This window comes from Schistocerca nitens, chromosome 7, assembly GCF_023898315.1.
Source record: "Schistocerca nitens isolate TAMUIC-IGC-003100 chromosome 7, iqSchNite1.1, whole genome shotgun sequence".
NCBI classification, from domain to species: domain Eukaryota; kingdom Metazoa; phylum Arthropoda; class Insecta; order Orthoptera; family Acrididae; genus Schistocerca; species Schistocerca nitens.
This window is the reverse complement of record NC_064620.1, coordinates 505,482,109-505,503,639: the sequence shown is the minus strand read 5'-3', so window position 1 is coordinate 505,503,639 and position 21,531 is coordinate 505,482,109. Positions and strand designations below refer to the sequence as shown.

At 41.7% G+C, this 21,531-nt stretch overlaps 1 protein-coding gene across 2 annotated transcripts in view; it reads left to right on the top strand.

Annotated features, from left to right (window-relative positions):
* Positions 1–21,531, top strand: part of LOC126194744 (carotenoid isomerooxygenase) — a 340,536-nt gene that overhangs the window by 250,504 nt on the left and 68,501 nt on the right. For both annotated transcript variants that reach the window (XM_049933010.1, XM_049933011.1), the window contains exons 3-4: positions 3,423–3,534; positions 20,479–20,625. In XM_049933010.1, coding sequence (XP_049788967.1) covers positions 3,423–3,534; positions 20,479–20,625 — 259 coding nt within the window. The remainder of the gene's footprint in view (positions 1–3,422; positions 3,535–20,478; positions 20,626–21,531) is intronic.

The window sequence follows — 21,531 nt, the reverse complement described above, 5'->3', positions numbered from 1 at the left end:
CGGAACTTCCTTTCCATTTTCAATTTCTTCAGCTTTAAATAATAAATCTAAATCATGAGTTCTTCAGAAGGGCACACGATGCATCACAGCGTGTAACTGAAGTGGCGTGGCAATGGGAAACGAAGTCGAAGTACGCGGGTAGTGCGATTGTTGCGCACATAACGTCTAAATTGTACACAGACTTACTGTGAGCCGTGCGGGGTAGCCGCGCGGTCTAGGGCGGCTTGTCACGCGGTCCGCGCGGTTCCCCCCGTCGGAGGTTCGAGTCCTCCCTCGGGCATGGGTGTGTGTTGTCCTTAGCGTAAGTTAGTTTAAGTTAGATTAAGTAAGATTAAGTAGTGTGTAAGCTTAGGGACCGATGAACTCAGCAATTTGGTCCCATAAGACCTTACCACAAATTTCCAAATTAATTGCCGAGAAATTTTGGCGGTATATGAACCAAATGGCATGCCGCGTTCAACTGTAGTGAAATGGTGCCAACAATTTGACCAAGGCCACACAGACGTGGATGAAGCAGGTCGGGAAGGAAGAAAGATGATGCACCATGCGATTTCTGTCTTGTTGGCAAATTGAAAGAACATCTGAGGGTGGGGAGGGAGGAAGAGAGATTTCAACCATGAGGACGTTCACATAGCGGTTTTTGAGTGGCTGCGTGGCCAAAGAGTGGATTTCTACCGTGGAGGAATTGTGTACAGGGACTTGCAGAAAATGTTGAAAATACTGTCATGTAATTCTGTCACTGTGAAGCATAGCACAGCACAGCACAGCACTCAGTAAAAATTACTTGACCTTCCGCAAATTCGTGTTCTTATAACACAACATTTGGAAACATCCGAAATGAATTTGTATGACAGCTGTACTAGAAGTGTTCCATGACCTTCAGCCACTTCTAGTACCGAAATGAAATTTCCTTAGATCAGCTGCACCTTCTTCTCAAATTTTGCAACGAAAGCTTTTCAAATGCAATATCTCTCCACATCGCAGTTTTTGAGAAGCTATGCTAAAACGATGTACTAAATGCTGATGTAAACAACGTTTTATAGACAGTATTATGAAAAGCATAGATTGCTACTCACCATATAGTGGAGACGCTGAGTCGCAGACAGGCACAACATAAAGACTGCTATACGTTTGAGCTTTTGGCCAAAAGGCCTTTTCACACACACACACACACACACACACACACACACACACACACACACACACACACACACACACACACACACACACACACACATCCGCCTCGGTAGCTACGCGGGGCCGACTCGGAGATTTTTCCTGATCACGGAGTGGGTGTAGTGTTGCTCTTACGTTCGTATCGTTGTAACTGATAATAAAATCGTCTTCAATACGCAATATTTCCATTATTACTGGAGATGGCTGAATGGCACGACTCGAAACTGAAATTTAAATTTAAAAAAAAAAAAAAAAAAAACGTTCGCCGGCCGGAGTGCTTCTAGACGCTACAGTCTGGAACTGCGCGACCGTTATGGTCACACGTTCGAATCCTGCCACGGGCATGGATGTGTGTGATGTCTGTAGGTTAGTTAGGTTTAAGTAGTTCTAAGTTCTAGGGGACTGATGACCTCAGAAGTTAAGTCCCATAGTGCTCAGAGCCATTTGAACCATTTTTTTTTTTTTTAGAGCGCTCACACCGACATAATCACTAAGTTTTTTTTTTTTCGCCGTCCGGCCTCAGCGGTCAGAGTGAGTCGTGTGTGTGTGTGTGTGTGTGTGTGTGTGTGTGTGTGTGTGTGTGTGTGTGTGTGTGTGTGTTTTTGTGTGTGTGTGTTTTTGTGTGTGTGTGTTTTTGTGTGTGTGTGTTTTTGTGTGTGTGTGTTTTTGTGTGTGTGTGTTTTTGTGTGTGTGTGTTTTTGTGTGTGTGTGTTTTTGTGTGTGTGTTTTTGTGTGTGTGTGTGTTTTTGTGTGTGTGTGTGTGTTTTTGTGTGTGTGTGTGTTTTTGTGTGTGTGTGTGTGTGTTTTTGTGTGTGTGTGTGTGTGTTTTTGTGTGTGTGTGTGTGTGTTTTTGTGTGTGTTTTTGTGTGTGTGTGTGTGTGTTTTTGTGTGTGTGTGTGTGTGTGTTTTTGTGTGTTTTTGTGTGTGTGTGTGTGTGTGTGTTTTTGTGTGTGTGTGTGTTTTTGTGTGTTTTTGTGTGTGTGTGTGTGTGTGTGTTTTTGTGTGTGTGTGTGTGTGTTTTTGTGTGTGTGTGTGTGTGTGTGTGTTTTTGTGTGTGTGTGTGTGTGTGTGTTTTTGTGTGTGTGTGTGTGTGTGTGTGTGTTTTTGTGTGTGTGTGTGTGTGTGTGTGTTTTTGTGTGTGTGTGTGTGTGTGTGTGTTTTTGTGTGTGTGTGTGTGTTTGTGTGTGTGTTTTTGTGTGTGTGTGTGTGTTTGTGTGTGTGTGTGTGTGTGTGTGTTTTTGTGTGTGTGTGTGTGTGTGTGTTTTTGTGTGTGTGTGTGTGTGTGTGTGTTTTTGTGTGTGTGTGTGTGTGTGTGTTTTTGTGTGTGTGTGTGTGTGTGTGTTTTTGTGTGTGTGTGTGTGTGTCTAGATGTGCTTGTGTGACGGTACCTGTCTGTGACTCAATGTATCCTCTATATGGTGAGTAGTAATCTATCATTTTCATAATATTTTCTTTATTACGTTCTGGACTTTCCATTGTATATTTTAGACACAAAATTTTTCACTTTTATTATTATTAAAATCGAGAACACTTCTGGCGTATTAAAAGTGAGTGTGACACAAGTTATATTTGGAAGGGGTTAGGGGGAAAGACAATAATAAACTGGGAAACTGTGCCCTGCCTGCCCCTCCCCCCTCCGTGATCTCCCCCCCCCCCCCCACTCAAGAACCGAACCTTGTATCCGCACCGCATCTGGTTCAGAACCTTGACCTGCGAGCGATTCTTGTCACATCGCGTGTAAATGTGTTTTCAGTCATGTCCCAACGCAGCGGTCCTCTCTTTGGATCGGTCTGGTGTGGTTGTCGACAGGCGCTGGATGATGTCGCGCACACAACCCTACAAATTATACAACTGAATATACTGAAGATTCGCCGCGCGGGATTAGCCGAGCGGTCTGGGGCGCTGCAGTCATGGACTGTGCGGCTGGTCCCGGCGGAGGTTAAGAGTCCTCCCTCGGGCATCGCTGTGTGTGTGTTTGTCCTTAGGATAATTTAGGTTAAGTAGTGTGTAAGCTTAGGGCTGCTGGCCTTAGCAGTTAACTCCCATAAGATTTCACACACATTTGAACATTTTTGAACTGAACATTTTCGCTTACGGTCAGTGAATTTTATCTCGGAAACTTGGACTGACTAACATGCTGTCTCGGAGTTGCCTTGTACAGGATCACCAGCGGGAGATGATGTAGACAGGAGCCGGCAGTTGGCGCTGTATGTGACGTTTTGCTAACGTGCGCTCGCTTGTTACAGGAACCATCCCGCACTGGGTGAAGGGCACACTGCTTCGCAATGGTCCCGGCAAGCTGCAAGTGGGCGAGATGCGCTACAAACACCTGTTCGACTCTGCAGCGCTGTTGCACAGGTGCGTCGCTAGCGTAATGTCTGCGTCTCGCTGTAAGTTATCAGCGCATCTACCGTCATGCTAATAAATGAAGGATAATTGCAGAATGTTGTGCCACACAACGTGGCACTACACAAAACTGGCGCTAATAGCGTAGGCACATAGGGAACACACACGACACAGACCTGTAAGTCCACGGTATTGGTGATAAGTTGAGAAAACCGTCCCAAAACACATGTGATACAAAACGCTACTGTTTCCTGCGCATGTATCACGACATCAATATGGGATATGATCACCATGCACACGTACACAGGCCGCACAACGGGTTGGCATACTCTGGATCAGGTGGTGGAGCGGCTGCTGGGGTATAGCCTCCCATTCTTGCACCAGTGCCTGTCGGAGCTCCTAAAGTGTCCTAGGAGTTTGAAGACGTGCAGCAATAAGTCGACCGAGAGCGTCCCAGACGTGCTCGATGGGGTTTAGATCTAGAGAACAGGCAGGTCACTCCATTCGCCTGATATCTTCTGTTTCAAGGTACTCCTCCACGATGGCAGCTCGGTGGGGCGTTATCATCCATCAGGAGGAAGGTGGGACCACTGTACCCCTGAAAAGGCGGACATACTGGAGCAAAATGACGTCCCGATACACCTGACCTGTTACAGTTCCTCTGTCAAAGACATGCAGGGGTGTGCGTGCACTAATCATCTCAACCCACACCATAAAACTATGACTTCCATACAGGTCCCTTTCAAGCCCATTAAGGGGTTGGTATCTGGTTCCTGGTTCACACGAGATGAAAACCCGGCGAGAATCACTCGTCCATGAACATAACCTGGGACCACTGTTCCAAAGACAATGTACTGTGTTCTTGACACCAGGCTTTACGGGCTCTCCTGTGACCAGGATTCAGTGGAATCCACCTTGCAGGTCTCCGGGCAAATAGACCATGTCTGTTCAGTCGTCTGTAGACTTTGTGTCTGGAGACAACTGTTCCAGTGGCTGCGGTAAGGTCCCGAGCAAGGCTACCTGCAGTACTCCGTATTCGTCTGCGGGCACCGATGGTGAGATATCGGTCTTCTTGTGGTGTTCTACAATGTGGACATCCCGTACTGTAGCGCCTGGACACGTTTCCTGTCTGCTGGAATAGTTGCCATGATCTTGAGATCACACTTTGTGGCACACGGAGGGCCCATGCTACGACCTGCTGTGTTTGACCAGCCTCCAGAAACATAAATTCATCACTTCGAACCGGAAACAAGACAGCAGTCCATAGAGTGGCGCCACATCAAATCTCCTCAGAAGAAAAAGTTCAAAGCTGCACCCTCAGCCGATAAAGTCACCATAGTATTCCACCCCTCATAACGTCATCACTGTGTGTTCTTTTAGCCATTTTCAACACAGTCTCCATTAGCGCGACTGAAAACGTCTGCACACTTACTCGCAGCGCCGTACTCTGACATGCACCCACACACCTCCGCCTATGTGGACTGCTTCCAGCGCCACCGTACGACGACCGCAGGTCAAATGCACCGTATGGTAATCCCCGAGGTGATTTAAACCCGCAAACCGCCCACGAGAGCGTTGTTTCACCATGTATCAGCATTACCCTTAATTTATGAGCATGAATGTACCTCCCTGCCTCACAAGCAGGAAGAGGCATGCATTCAGGTACACACGGCACTTTCAACACTACACACTCTATCAACTATCCATTGCTAACGCAACACATTTTTTTTTTCTGAGAGCAGGTTAGTTTTATTCGGGATTCCAATACCCGTTACTATTCCCCACTCTTTTGGCTACAAAATCGAATTTTTCTACATAATCTCCATTCAACGCGATGGCCTTTCGCTGCCTTACTGGTAGGCCTGTATGCCCGCATGGTACCACTCTACTGCTTGACGTCGGAGCAAACATTTTGCTGCATCAGTAACCCCCCCGTCATCCGAGTACTGCTGCCCGCGGAACGCATTCTTCACTGGGCCAGACAGATGGAAGTTGGAAGGTTCGATATCTGAGCTGTTGGGTAGATGAAGAAAAACCGTCCAATTAAGTTTTCTGAGATGCTCTCGGATACGCAGCGTTGTGTGAGGCCTTCCATTGTCATGGAGAAGGAGAAGTTCCTCTACATTCTTCTGACGACGAACACACTGAAGTCGTTTATACAGGGTGAGAAGTATTTAAACCGACAAACGCTGGGAGGTTGTAGGGGCATTAAAGCAAATATTTTTCCCTAATGTCATTTTTTCCTATGAGGATTATTTAAACCGGTGGAGGCCGTATTACGTTCTTCAGTTGTTAGAGGGCGTATTCAGTTGTAGGCAACTGCTGTCCACCAATGTAGTAGTGCATTATCTCTGTTTACTGATGGAACGATACACCTGAGTCAGTACACTAATATGGTTGGTGCGTACTGCGTAGCGCACCACAACGGACGGAGCTGCACAGTGGGTTTATCGACAATAATATCCTAATCGCCGTATCCCGCATCATACGACCTTTGCTGCTGTGTACCAACGTCTCCGTGAGACCGGGTCATTTAGCAGATTACCTGGACAGGGGCGCCGTCGCACCGTAAGAACGCTGCAATTTGAGGAAGCTGTCTTGCAGCATGTGGAGCGGGATCCTTCAATCAGCACTCGTGCGATTGCACGTAACATGGGGACGAATCAGACGAATGTAAGAACAGTCCTTAGAGAGCAGTTGTTACGTCGATTTCACTTACAGCGTGTCCACAACCTGGAACCAGTTGATTATCCACCCAGAGCACAGTTTTCGCAGAGGTACCTGGAAGAGTGTTAAATGCATCCTACATTTCCATTCTCTGTGTTGTTTACCGATGAAGCAACGTTCGGGCGTGATGGAGTGTTCAACATGCACAATTCGCATGTTCGGAACGACGATAACCCACATGCCACAGTTACTAGCGCTTATCAAGTGCGGTTCTTCGTTAATGTGTGGGTCGGTGTTGTTGGGGACTGTTTAATTGGGCCGTATCTGCTACCTAGGCTATTAAATGGCAGGCACTAATAAAATTTTCTCGCCAGAGCATTGCCAGGATTGCTGAAAGACGTCCCGCTCCCTATACGACAACGCTTGTGGTTCCAACATGAGGCGCCGGCACATTTCAGTTGTCGTGTGCGTCGATTCCTGGACCGACGGTTCCCAGAAACGTGGATTGGCAGAGATGGTCCTGTACCATGGCCTGCTCGATCCTCAGATATGTCCCCTCACGAATTTTTTTGTGTGGGGAGAGATGCGCAACCTTGTTTACGCAACTCCTGTTGCATCACAAGAGGATGTGATAGCCCGGATAGTAGCAGCAGCAGGAACAATTCAGGATACTCCTGGAGTTTTTGCCCGTGTCAGACAGAACATGATCCGACGGTGTAGCCTTTGTTTACGTGTCAAAGGAGGAATTTTTGAAAATCTACTGTAATTGAAATTGGGTTGTGTTAATGTGTTCTCTCTTGGTCATAAGAAAATGGGAAAGTGCTTGCTGGTTTAATTAATTTGCCGCCAGAGAAATCTTCATCTACCGGTTTAAATACTCCTCATAGGAAAAAATGACATTAGGGAAAACTATTTGTTTTATGTCCCCTACAACCTCCCAGAGTTTGTCGGTTTAAATACTTTTCACCCTGTACAGTTTCCTGAGGGTAGCACAATACACGTCCGAGTGGATCGTTCCACTACGAGGGAGGGCATCAAACAGAACAGCCCCTTCAGAGAACCAGAAGACGGAAGCCATGACTTCACCGGCTGAGGGTGCAGCTTTGAACTTTTTCTTCTGAGGAGATTTGGTGTGGCGCCACTCCATTGATTGCTGTCTTGTTTCGGGTTCGAAGTGATGAATTCATGTTTCATCGCCTGTTACTATATTCGACAAAAAAGTTGTCACGGTCAGCTTGGTAACGCACAAGCAAACCTGCACAGATGGTTCTTCACAGCTCTTTATGGTTTACCCTTATGTGGCGAGGAAGCCAGCGAGCACACATCTTCGAGTGCCCCACCTCGTGGACGAGTGTGTCAGCACTATCAACACAGACGTCCAGTTGCTCAGCGTGGTTTTTGACTGTGGTCCGTCGATCACCTCGAATGAGAGCGTCCAAATTTTTAACATTGCAGGAGTCACATCTGTGTCCGGCTGGCCAGCATATGGGAGAGTGGTCAGGTTTGCGCGACGTTGTCGCGATGATGGCACACGCCTCGCCCAAAGACTCACTCCGCTTTTGTCCACTGTCAGGTCTCCGTATACATTCTGCAAGCGCCTATGAATATCTGCGATGCTCTGATGTTCCGCCAAAAGAAAATGGTAGCTATGTGTTTGGAACGCACCTAGTCACAGATCCCATTTTGAAGGCTATCGATAGCGCTGTCACCTGTCGGAACTTCACGAAACTGTAGGGTCCGAAGCAAGAACATTCCAAGATGTACCACAACAAATTCCGCATTTTTTCAATCGAAATTGGCCGAGAAAAGAAATGTGTTGAATTACTTATTGACTACCCCTCGTAACAAGCCAAGTGCGCGACCCCGAAAGTTGAAAATCGCATGAATACAAATGGTGAACCCCGGAAAGAATGGCATGAGATAATCGCACGCAAAACTGCGCGTCTTAACCCCGAGGAGTATTTGAATGATTACCTATTCAAGGTCTAAGAGAGGACATTTGGTACCATGAAGACTTTTAGTAAAGTGAAGATACAGAATATCGACATAATAGGTCAAAAACACATGGAGGACAGCAAAAATATCGCCAACGCCTTGATATGTACTTTTTTAGGCAACATAACTACAAAATGAGAAGCGCTGTTGATTTTGCAAGACTGCAATGTGAAATACCACAACACGATCGTCATTTCATCACCAGACTTCATTCTGTGCTACATAATCAACTTTCTGCTCCGAAGTACAAGCCTATATCATTGTATGATTGCTAAAAGCAGGTTGTGACATTGATATACCATCAGCGTTGTTCTATAATGTAATTAGTGTGGCGATTAATATAGGACTGCTTGAATGTGGAAATGATGAAGTGGCTTTACTCAGATGTGTATATTACTCTATTCCACTTTGACTGCGTGTTATTGGCAGCACACAGAAAATGTAACAGTCCAGCTGAGGAGACTGCCTACACTACCCTTGTCCGTCTTCTTTTAGAATACTGCTGCGCGGTGTGTGATCCGTACCAAATAGGACTGACGGAATACATCGAAAAAGTTCAACAGCACGTTTTGTATTACCGCGAAATATGGGACAGAGTGTCACAGAAATGATACAGGATTTGGAATGGAAATCATTAAAAGACAGGCGTTTTTCGTTGCGACGGAATCTTCTCACGAAATTCCAATCACCAACTTTCTCCTCCGAATACGAAAATATTTTGGTGACACCGACTTACATAGGGAGGAACGATCACCAATATAAAATAAAAGGGAAATCAGAGCTCGCACGGAAAGATACAGGTGTTCATTCTCTCCGCTCGCTATATAGGTTTGGAATAACAGAGAATTGTGAAGGTGGTTCGATGAACCCTCTGCCAGGCACTTAAATGTGATTTGCAGAGTATCGATGTAGATGTAGACCGCTTCATTGAAATTCCACATCTGCACTATGGAGGCTCACTGTACAGCACTATCAGATTAGTACAATCAATTTCTTGTTTATACAGCGTAATTATTTTAACCAGAGGGACATATAACTGTTGGTTCCATGTTATTCCTTGTTGTTGTGGTCTTCAGTCCTGAGACTGGTTTGATGTAGCTCCCTATGCTACTCTATCCTCTGCAAGCCTCTTCATCTCCCAGTACCTGCTGCAACCTACATCCTTCTGAATCTGCTTAGTGTATTCATCTCTTGGTCTCCCTCTACGATTTTTACCCTCCACCCTGCCCTCCAGTACTAAACTGGTGATCCCTTGATGCCTCAGAACATGTCCTACCAACCGATCCCTTCTTCTAGTCAAGTTGTGCCACAAATTCTTCTTCTCCCCAATTCTATTCAATACCTCCTCATTAGTTATGTGATCTACCCATCTAATCTTCAGCATTCTTCTGTAGCACCACATTTCGAAAGCTTCTATTCTCTTCTTGTCTAAACTATTTATCGTCCATGTTTCACTTCCATACATGGCTACACTCCATACAAATACTTTCAGAAACTACTTCCTGACACTTAAATCTATACTCGATGTTAACAAATTTCTCTTCTTCAGAAATGCTTTCCTTGCCATTGTCAGTCTACATTTTATATCCTCTCTACTTTGACCATGATCTGTTATTTTGCTCCTCAAATAGCAAAACTCCTTTACTATTTTAAGTGTCTCATTTCCTAATCTAATTCCCGCAGCATCACCCGACTTAATTCGACTACATTCCATTATCCTTATTTTGCATTTGTTGTTGTTCATCTTATACCCTCCTTTCAAGACACTGTCCATTCCGTTCAACTGCTCTTCCAAGTCCTTTGTTGTCTCAGACAGAATTACAATGTCATCGGCGTACCTCAAAGTTTTAATTTCTTCTCCATGGATTTTAATACCTACTCCGAATTTTTCTTTCGTTTCCTTTACTGCTTGCTCAATATACACATTGAATAACATCGGGGAGAGGCTACAACCCTGTCTCACTCCTTTCCCAACCACTGCTTCCATTTCATGCCCATCGACTCTTACAACTGCCATCTGGTTTCTGTACAAATTGTAAATAGCCCTTCGCTCTCTGTATTTTACCCCTGCCACCTTCAGCATTTGAAAGAGAGTATTCCAGTCAACATTGTCAAAAGCTTTCTCTAAGCCTACAAATGCTAGAAACGTAGGTTTGCCTTTCCTTAATCTTTCTTCTAAGATAAGTCGTAGGGTCAGTATTGCCTCACGTGTTCAAACATTTCTACGGAATCCAAACTGATCTTCCCCGAGGTCGGCTTCTACCAGTTTTTCCATTTGTCTGTAAAGAATACGCGTTAGTATTTTGCAGCCGTGGCTTATTAAACTGATAGTTCGGTAATTTTCACATCTGTCAACACCTTCTTTCTTTGGGATTGGAATTATTATATTCTTCTTGAAGTATGAGGGAATTTCGCCTGTCTCATACATCTTGCTCACCAGATGGTAGAGTTTTGTCAGGACTGGCTCTCCCAAGGCTGTCAGTAGTTCTAACGGAATGTTGTCTACTCTCGGGCCTTGTTTCGACTTAGGTCTTTCAGTGCTCTCTCAAACTCTTCACGCAGTATCAATCTCCCATTTCATCTTCATCTACCTCCTCTTCCCTTTCCATAATATTGTCCTCAAGAACATCGCCCTTGTATACACCCTCTATATACTCCTTCCACCTTTCTGCTTCCCTGCTTTGCTTGGAACTGGGTTTCCATCTGAGCTCTTGATAGTCATGCAAGTGGTTCTCTTTTCTCCAAAGGTCCCTTTAATTTTCCTGTAGGCAGTATCTATCTTACCCCTCATGAGATAAGCCTCTACATCCTTACATTTGTCCTCTAGCCATCCCTGCTTAGCCATTTTGCGCTTCCTGTCGATCTCATTTTTGAGGCGTTTGTATTCCTTTTTGCCTGCTTCACATGCTGCATTTTTGTATTTTCTCCTTTCATCAATTAAATTCAGTATCTCTTCCGTTACCCAAGGATTTCTACTAGCCCTCGTCTTTTTACCTACTTGATCCTCTGCTTCCTTCGCTATTTCATTCTTCAAAGCTACCCGTTCTTCTTCTACTGTATTTCTTTCCCCCATTCCTGTGAATTGTTCCCTTATGCTCTCCCTGAAACTCTGTACAACATCTGGTTCTTTGAGTTTATCCAGGTCACATCTCCTTAAATTCCCACCTTTTTTCAGTTTCTTCGGTTTTAATCTACAGTTCATAACCAATAGATTGTGGTCAGAGTCCACATCTGCCCCTGGAAATGTCTTGCAATTTGAAATCTGGTTCCTAAATCTGTCTTACCATTACATAATCTATCTGAACCCTTATTCTCTCAATTGTTTTCCTTACATTAAATAGGTTACAATAGGCATTTCCCAATTTTTGCTCTTTTGAACCACTACCACATGCTGCAACGTCGATTTTCAAATCGATTAATGTGGAAACTGATATCGTGTTCCCGCTCACGCACAACCTGTAGGATAAAACATAAAACTACAGTATGCTTTATACTGTAAGTCATTTTGGTTCTCTGAGAACTATAGGAGGCATTATTAAGGGCACTTCAAAAATGTTTCCACAACGTTTCTTCGACTTAGACTGTACTACAAACTGCACTATCTCATCAAAAACAGTATTTGAATCCGTTTTTCCTCTTAAAGTGAAGTCATGCAATGCGCAAAACAACACTAGAGAAACAGCTAATTTTAACTTAGTGCGATTACTTTATACTAATTTCGCAAGATTGTCATTGGCGATTTCTTCTACACTCTTGGTTTTGTTTGTCATAATATTAACAAAATTACTTCACTTTTCAACTACATATTTCGGACATTCGGAATTCATATGCATTTTTCAAATGCGTGTGACTTTTTGAAACTGGTGAATGGTCGGCTTGTTAATGCGCCCTGGTGTCTGCCGTGCGTTGTATGTGGCTGAAGAAGCATACAAAACTTACAAAACTTTAGAATAAACCAACTATGTTTATAACGACAGCAAGATAAATCGAAATGTTTTCTTTATGTCATCCACATCATTTTTGGAATTATAATTTTTGTCAGTTTGACATGGATCCAATAAAATCGTATACTCTAGGGAATTGTCAATTTCTCCCTTTTTCGACGTAATTTTCCGGCATTTTCTCCGTCAGTACAACTGCTGGGATCTGTAATGGAGATATTTGAGTTTGACTCGCCGTTTACTTGTGGTATTCGATCGTACGTGGTATATTTTTCAATTCTCTCGCTTTCATTTGGGGCTTTCATTCGTTTATAAGGTCCAAAAAACACGAATGATGGTCATTTTTCCACTCTACCCACTATGCTTTCATACTTCACAACGCACAAAAAACTAAGTAAACCACTTTCATGCGTCACTGCTCACTTACAACTCATTTTTGACTATGGAAAAATTGATACTGCGACATAAGAGATGCAGCCGACAACTCTTTCACGCCCTACAGACCAGCTGATCGTGAAAGCGCATTATAAAGATTCTCATTCTCAAACGTGGTGCTTGTTTGTAGTAGTGATCGTGAAATTAATTAATGATACTGTAACGATGCTGTAATTAATGATGGCTGTCTTACAACAATTATTCAATTAGCGCCACCCATGAAAAGGCTGGCAACAGTTCCAATGACGCCAACCTACAACTACGAACAAGTACAGTTAACATCCACACAGTACAAATGAACATCCCTTGAGCAAAGGAAAAGAAATATAAACAATAAAAAGCTTTAAATTAATGCCTGACATTTTCTAACGATTATCTGAATTTTGAAGGTGTAAGCCTTTCTTGAGCATTTTTACCGTGCAACTGTTTCGTTGCGCCAAACACTAAAGTTCAGGAAGATGCTCCCACATAACAACATGGGAACTGAGGGTTATTTTTTTCATTCTCTAGAAAGGTGAACATTTCCGAGAGGACGCTCAGCGTGTATATCATTCTTAGGCTGCGGTCACAGTCTACATCTACATCTACATACATACTCCGCAGTCCACCATACGGTGCGTGGCGGAGGGTATCTCGTACCACAACTAGCATCTTCTCTCCCTGTTCCACTCCCAAACAGAACGAGGGAAAAATGACTGCCTATATGCCTCTGTACGAGCCCTAATCTCTCTTATCTTTGTGGTCTGTCCGTGAAATGTAAGTTGGCGGCAGTAAAATTGTACTGCAGTCAGCCTCAAATGCTGCTTCTCTAAATTTCCTCAGTAGCCATTCACGAAAAGAACGCCTCCTTTCCTCCAGAGACTCCCACCCGAGTTCCTGAAGCATTTCCGTAACACTCGCGTGATGATCAAACCTACCAGAAACAAATCTAGCAGCCCGCCTCTGAATTGCTTTTATGTCCTCCCTCAATTCGACCTGATAGGGATCCCAAACGCTCGAACAGTACTCAAGAATAGGTCGTATTAGTGTTTTATAAGCGGTCTCCTTTACAGATGAACCACATGTTCCCAAAACTCTACCAATGAACCGAAGACGACTATCCGCCTTCCCCACAACTGCCATTACATGCTTGTCCCACTTCATATCGCTCTGCAATGTTACGCCCAAATATTTAATCGACGTGACTGTGTCAAGCGCTACACTACTAATGGAGTATTCAAACATTACGGGATTCTTTGTCCTATTCATCTGCATTAATTTACATTTATCTATATTAATAGTTAGCTGCCATTCTTAACACCAATCACAAATCCTGTCCAAGTCATCTTGTATCCTCCTACAGTCACTCAACGACGACACCTTCCCGTACACCACAGCATCATCAGCAAACAGCCGTACATTGCTATCCACCCTACCCAAAAGATCATTTATGTTGATAGAAAAGAACAGCGGGCCTACCACACTTCCCTGGGGCACTCCAGATGATACCCTCTCCTCCTCATGTTTGTCTTTCACAAGTTCGCTGAATGACAGAAACAGAAGGTTAACTGACCCTTGTGTGCACAACTTCAAATAAATTCAGCAAAACAATTTGTGTAATCTTGGTTTTCAAGGTCGCTACGAATCATCTCAAGTATGTAGCATAACGTTTCTCTCTTCATCTCATTCATGTGTAAAACTTTACCGGTAATTCCAATAACTGAGGACAGAGTGTGCAGTACTTGCCACGTTCTTTTCGAGACGAATATAGCTCATCCGCATGCATCTGGCATCTTTTTAACAGCAAAAGCCGCATTATAGCACTCGTCTCCAAGCACAGAGGCAGTGTGGTACATACCTCATCCTAAATCATACATAGAATAGATTCCAACCTAACGCGACCTTCTTGACCCAGTCAAAACAGACAAAGTAGATCGAACGCATTGCGAACAAGTCGTCGGCCAATGTTATCGGGTGACCTCTGGCGACGGCGTCTGACGACCGTTGTCTGTGGCACTGTGAACAGTCTATTAGTGTGATCACCTACATAATTTTTGTGTAGTAATTCCGTCACTTGGTCGATTGGCATCTGCATTTCATTTTATTCATAGTGTCCGGAGTTTTTTTACGTATTATCTTTCTTTCCTTATACAAACAAGTATTAAAATCCTGAATAATCTGGTAACAGAAATATAAATTTAATTTTGTATACAGGTACCGCACTTTACTTAATTTTTCAAGGGTTACCGGTATGTCTTTTTTTTTTTTTTTTTTTTTTTTTTACTTCATCTTTATAGGTTTGTGTTCAACGTCGATTTATGACACAATAATTCAATCTTTTAATGTTTGTAGCAACGAACAACACATGTACCTGTAGGAAAAACGCAAGCGTTGCTCAAGAATATATTTGTACCTCACAGAGCTGTACATAAACTCAAATTACGAGTGCAATGTGTTTTTCGCGCTAACAAATTTGACACGGCGCGGTGGCTGATGGGAGCGACTGTAAATGGGAAATGCTTTTTTACTGTCGCTCCCGTCATCCACCGCGCCGAGTGTCAACATTGTTTGCGCGTGTAGGTAGTGTACCCACCAATCAGTTCAGTTACTGTTGCTCCGCATCAATACCGCAACTGACTGTAGTAGATTGTGCATGACGGAGAAATTATAACACACCTTCTTATTTACACTCTGTATTTTAAGAGTCGCGTGAGCTGATATTTTACAAAAGTTTGAGCGTGATCGTGTTACAAATGATTAATTTAGGCAATCGGACCGAAGTTTAATTACTCTTATCCAAAACAAAACAACGGGGATTGTTATAAGTTGTTTCTGCCAGGTAATACAAATCTGTAACTATGGTAAAATTATGGTCCCCGGTCCCATTCGTACATACTTCTTAATGAGAAAAAGAAACTGCAACAATTAAACTCAAAATTTCAATTATTAAATGTATGCGTTAGATACTTTTTGAGAAACCTATTGAACCAACTTTGATTTTGATTACCGGTATGTATTTACTGAGAGACACCAGTTAACTCCCTCACTTTTTATTTATTTATTTATGAAAATATTCCATATTGTTGTGAGGGAAGCGCCATGTAACGTACTAACCAAGTATGTCAAATCTGCAGCCCTACTTTCTTTGTATAACCACACTAGCTTAGCACCCATTGCTTCGCTCGCATACACTATATGGCCTGCAAATATTTTTTGTTTTGTTTTGTTTTAACGAACCTTTGTGTTGTTCGCAAATTGCAACACCTTCTAAGCTTTTCAGGCTAATTAGGACCATATAAGGATGGTCTTTTCCGAATGTACTTCTCACCAAAACGACTCTGGTAGCTGGAGCCCAAAGTTTTTGTAAAACACACGACTACCACACTTTGCAAGCAATCAAATATTACTAAAAAATTAATTGATATTGAATAATACTGTCAGAACAATGCTTGTTTTCACCAAACGGTATCGTCAAGGTACTGGTCAGTAGTTTTTCAAGATAACACAAAATTCAGACAGTTTTTGTTCGGAAAACAAGACGGTTTTCTCGTTACAGAAATTGTGAAATCGAGGTAAATTTTAGGATTTGGGCCAGAAACCTTCCGTATAGGCACCATGAGTTGTTGTAGTAACAGTCTGCATGCATGCATGCATGCATGCATAAATTAAACGCTGTTGACAAAGAAGTGGCAGTGCCAAGAAATTGCAAGAGAAATTTCCAGACACACATGTTCTACACGACCACGAACAGCCACCACACTGAGTGGTGATCTCTCCAACAACAGAGAAAGAGGTGAATAGGCAATACATCAATAAATAATAAAAAATTCACAGGATTGAGATCCCAGTCAGGGTCCTTAAGAAATGTGCAACCAACATAAATACTCCATTAACAATAATAATGGATCTTCAGACCTGGCTGCTTTCCTGGATATGTGAAACAAGCAAAAGTAATAGGCCTACCAATACTGAAAATAAGGGTGATGCAGAAAATGTAGAAAACCACAGAACAATTTATTTATTATATTGCATTTCCAGAACAATATAAATCGCAATGAAGAAATAGACTTATCCACTAACGGAATACCTGAATAAACACAACCTTCTCTATGATGAACAATTCAATTTCAGGCCCACAAGAGGTACACAGTCAGATAGTACAGTTTACTAAAGTAGTACTCGAAGCACTGGACAAGGGCGAGAATGCAACAGTCATTTTTTTTGGATCTATCAAAGGCATTTGAACAGTTGACCACAGAATTTTATTGCACAAATTGCAACTATTGTGAATCAGGGGTATTTCAAAGAACTGGTTCAAGTCATAGTCAGAAAACTGGATGCAAAGAGTTGAAATCTCACACATTTCTAAAAGACTAGTAGTAAAACACCAGATCAAAAATATATTATCGTCATTTCTCAGGGAAGTGTATTGGGCCCAATCCACTTACATGTACAAACAATTTCCCAAAGAGTGTCTAGTATGGAGAGAAATACTATTTGCTGATGACAGCACAGTAGCTATTACAGCAAAAAATCAACAAAGCTATCACAAAAGTCCAATGAAGCTCTCAGAGATGTTCCCAACTATTCATTAATGTAATTGGTCTGATAAAAATTCTACTCACCAAGCAGCGGCAGGAAAACATGCATATAAAAAGGTTTTACACATGCAAGTTTTCGGAGTCAGTGCCTCCTTCTTCCAGGAGAAGGGTTGAAGGGAACAAAGAGGGTTGAAGGAAAAGAACTGGAGTCTTTCCTTCTCATCCCGTCCATTAAGTCTCCCCTGACCCAGGCTTCTGCACGACTTTTCTGAACTCTGACCCTTTTCCTAAACTTTCCAGTCCTTTTGTCACCCCTCTTCCTTTCCGTTCAACCCTGCAGGAAGAAGGAACCACTGGCTCTGAAAGAGTTTTGTATGTGTGTTCTCCTGCCATTGCTTAGTGAGTAGATTTTTTATCTATCCAATTACATCATACTGTCATCAACTAGTCATTAAGCAATAGAGTAAATTTAAATCTGAAAGACAAATTGTACTAACTTCCAACTAATTAAAAAACACAATGATCCTAAACTGAAAATAACAATGATGTACTATATTGTGTAACTGATACCAAATTCTTGGGGATGAATGTAGATTGTCAACTGAAAAGGACAGAACATGTGAGAATTTTGGCAAAAAGGTTATCCTCAGCATGTTACGCTCTGTGAATCCTCGCACCAGTGTGCAATATTTCATGCCTCAAAGTAACCTACTTTGGATATATGCATAGAATCTTCACTGATGGGATAATGTTTTGGGGAATAAGTGCTGGGAACAACAAACAATTTTCAAGATACAGAAAAGAGCTGTATGAATATATGAATAGTAACAAATAGTAGTAACAGGCCACACTGAAAGGAATTACTCAAAAAGCTAGAAATTCTGACAATTCCACGTGAATCTGTACACCACAAACAGCACAATACGTGACGATGGAACCAAATCCAAGCACCATTTGCATCTAAACAGAAGAAACAAGCCAAAAGATTCAAAATATTGCATTATACCATGGAATAAAATTGTACAGTAGACTGTCCAAGAAATAAAAGATGTAAATGAATACCACACCTCACACCAAAGCTAAAAAAATTCACTAAATAATAGCTATTACACTGTAAATGAATACTGAAACTATAGATAGTAACTCAATATTCATGAACATTGTACTGTGTAACAGTTTATGACATGATTAGGAAAGGAGCCATAAATACTGTAATACGAATGTTTATTTTAACAAAAAATATTATACAAACATTTTACAATATCCATACACTTTATATTGTTCTGCAGTTAAATAAATTAAAAGAACACACAACAAATACACACAACAAATATTGGCCCATGTGATTTACAGTCCCAAGGAAAGCATTGCAATTGCTTGGAGGCAGCGATGTGAAGCTCTTTATCAATGTCATTAAATACTGTGTAGTTCCAGCCTCAACACTTATAAATGTCACGCTTGACTCTTCTTCTAAATAACAGCTGCAGTGGAGCATTGTAATCAGAGACAATAATCATCTAAGCGTAATTTTTCAGTGCAGTGTCACGGTATAGATTTTGGCCTCATATACAATCCAAGTGATTTCTGAATGGTAGCTTTGTCCTTAGTTGTCATTATCACTGCACACTTTCTTTCCACATTTTCCATTGCTCAACACAGAGGAAATACCCTCCAGTTTTACCTACCTTGTTGTTGCAGTTCTATTGAATGTATACATCGACCAATAATCATATAGAATTTTCAAGATTACATTTTATGTACAGAAATGGTCCACATTCAGTACAGCATCATAAATAAACATAAATAATGACATAATGTACATAAAACACATGTGAAAAAGTAAACAATTGAAAAGTAGGAATAACACCAAGACATGGTGTTGCAAGGTTGATCTTCAAATGCTCTTTTTTCTGATTAAGCGTGGCATCATTTATCAGAGTACAAAAACTCAGAACATTTGACACTGGAATCTGACTTTCTTACTTTTGTCACTCTCCCAATTGAAATAAAAAATGATCACATAGCCCAGGTGATTGATGTCATTGTTTCCTATGAGTGTTGATCTCCAGCTCTTTGCAGTCATTTTCTCAGCGGTTTTCACATTGGCAGATGAATCATCTCATGATACAAACTGAGTGTTTGACTTATTCAGCTCCCATGATGCTGTTTCCCTAAAGAGGCCATCCTTTCCTTATGTGGCTGCTGCATCTCAACAAGAAAGAGATTGTAGCTCAATCAGGAGAGGTAAGGCTCATTGGCTCTGTCTCATTATCAGCGGAGGGTGAGGGCTCAGAATTATTCATCATTATACTGGGGAAAGCCTTTCAGCCATTATTACATCAACTTTCCATGTGAAACAGCTCAAGACCTAGATGTGAGCCATCACCCAACATCAGGTGACTGCTTAGTTTTAAACTGGGATTTCACAGAGTCCACACTGGCAATAAAAACTAAAGTTACATGAAATGTTTGTGAGGACAAATTCCCATCCTGCCAGTCCACCAGTGATACAATATGCAGTGGCCTTATGGAGGCAGTCAACAGTTATTAGAGCTTCTAGATGTTTATGGAAACCAGTCAACTAGTACCCTATCAAGATCCCACAAGGGCAGCACTCCCTCTTCATGAAATCTATGTGAACCTAGCTCTTGCAAGGCAAAATAAGTGTAGAGCACTAAATGTATCCCAGTTACTTACACACAGAAGCTAAAGAGCTGAAAAAGTGTCTTTCACAAATTTTGTGCTATGGTATATACAGATGAGACTCTTGGTAAATATCGCTGATGTCACTGGAACTGGTGCACCACTGGATGTTATGTAATAATCACTTGTTCTATCTGAATTGGGCTAGAAGTGCAACTACAGCAGTTATCAGCTTCAATGCAGACTCGTTGAGTGGGTGGTACACAATGTTTTCTATTTTCCAGCAAACTGCATGAGGAAATAGAATCTAGCAGATGTGACATGAATACTGGGTCAGTTCCAGCCTGAGAATTTATCATTGAGTGTATCACTGCAATTTAATAATACTGGCAGAAAAGTGGCCAACATTTTACTTACTGATACCACCTACTAGCTAATTCTTACTGCTAATAATTAGGTTGTGCTCATTTGAAACAGCTATCACTGATGTACTATGCAGTGTACGCTCAGCCAAAATCAATACTTTATTCCATTCAGAAGCTTAGGAAATTCATTGAAGTCATAAATTACAACTCTCTGTGGCATTACCTAATTTACTACTGGCACAAAAGGCCATGCTACAAGTAAAACTCAAAACTTTTGAAATAAAAAAAAATACTCAAATTTTTATCACTCATATCAATATATATTTGAGACTGGTGACCGACATTTCTCACCACTGGAGACTTGACTGTCACTTACAAATTGGTTTTCAGGTATGCCATCAGCGATGGACAGGTGACATACCAGTGTCGGTTCCTCAAGTCAAAAACTTACAAACGCAACTTGGCAGCACAGAGGATTGTTGTCAGTGAGTTTGGAACTCCTGCTGTACCTGACCCATGCCAGACCATCTTCCAAAGGTATGTAAAAGCCATAGTACCTCAGGACTAAAGAATATGGGAAAATTCTATTTATTATTAGAAAAAATATCGATATTGCCAGCCTGAGGCTTGGTACAAACACAGTCTCTGTACCTTACCATGTCTTTTGGTATACCCTTACTCTCCTCTGATTTGTGAGGCAGGTACTCTTCTAATTAGTTGTGAAATGTGCATTATAACACATCATCCAAAGTATGGCGAACTAAAAATATTTCACAAAGCTTTACCATAAGCAAATATTAGGTAAAATGTCACAAATAGCTGTAGAACTATCTACAGTTCATACCTGACAGTCCATTCCTAATACAGTAACTACCTAAATGGAGTATAAAAGCATACTATTGCTAATATACTGTCTTTTAGAGTACTAATAATTTATATAATGTCTGTGTTTACATAGTGTCTATATTACATTACAATATCCTTTAGGAATGCTTGCAAGTCTGTAGAAACATATACTGTCTGTTGATTTACAGCTGTTGTAAGTATTACATAACTAATTCTCAAATTAGACATTAATTGTACATTTTATTTGTGCCTCATAAAAATTAGATATTCACAGCTAAAGGATAAGACAATCCTTGATTTTGCTCTGTGTTGGCTGTTTGAAGAAGACTGAGTAATAATTTAACACAGGGAATACAACTAGGACAGTGTTCTAAGTTTCTGCACCACCATTATGTTTAACAGGGTACTGTAGATCTTCTGGGCAGATTACAGTATGATTCTACAAAGGAGACGGAAGATAATTTGTTATCTGATGACCTATATATAGCTATGGTGTCAATAGAGAAAGAAACTAGTTGAAAATATTCTGATTTCATAAAATCCCCAGGCATTATGATTTAAAAAAGTATCCCCAATTATTCTGTCAAACTTAGAAGA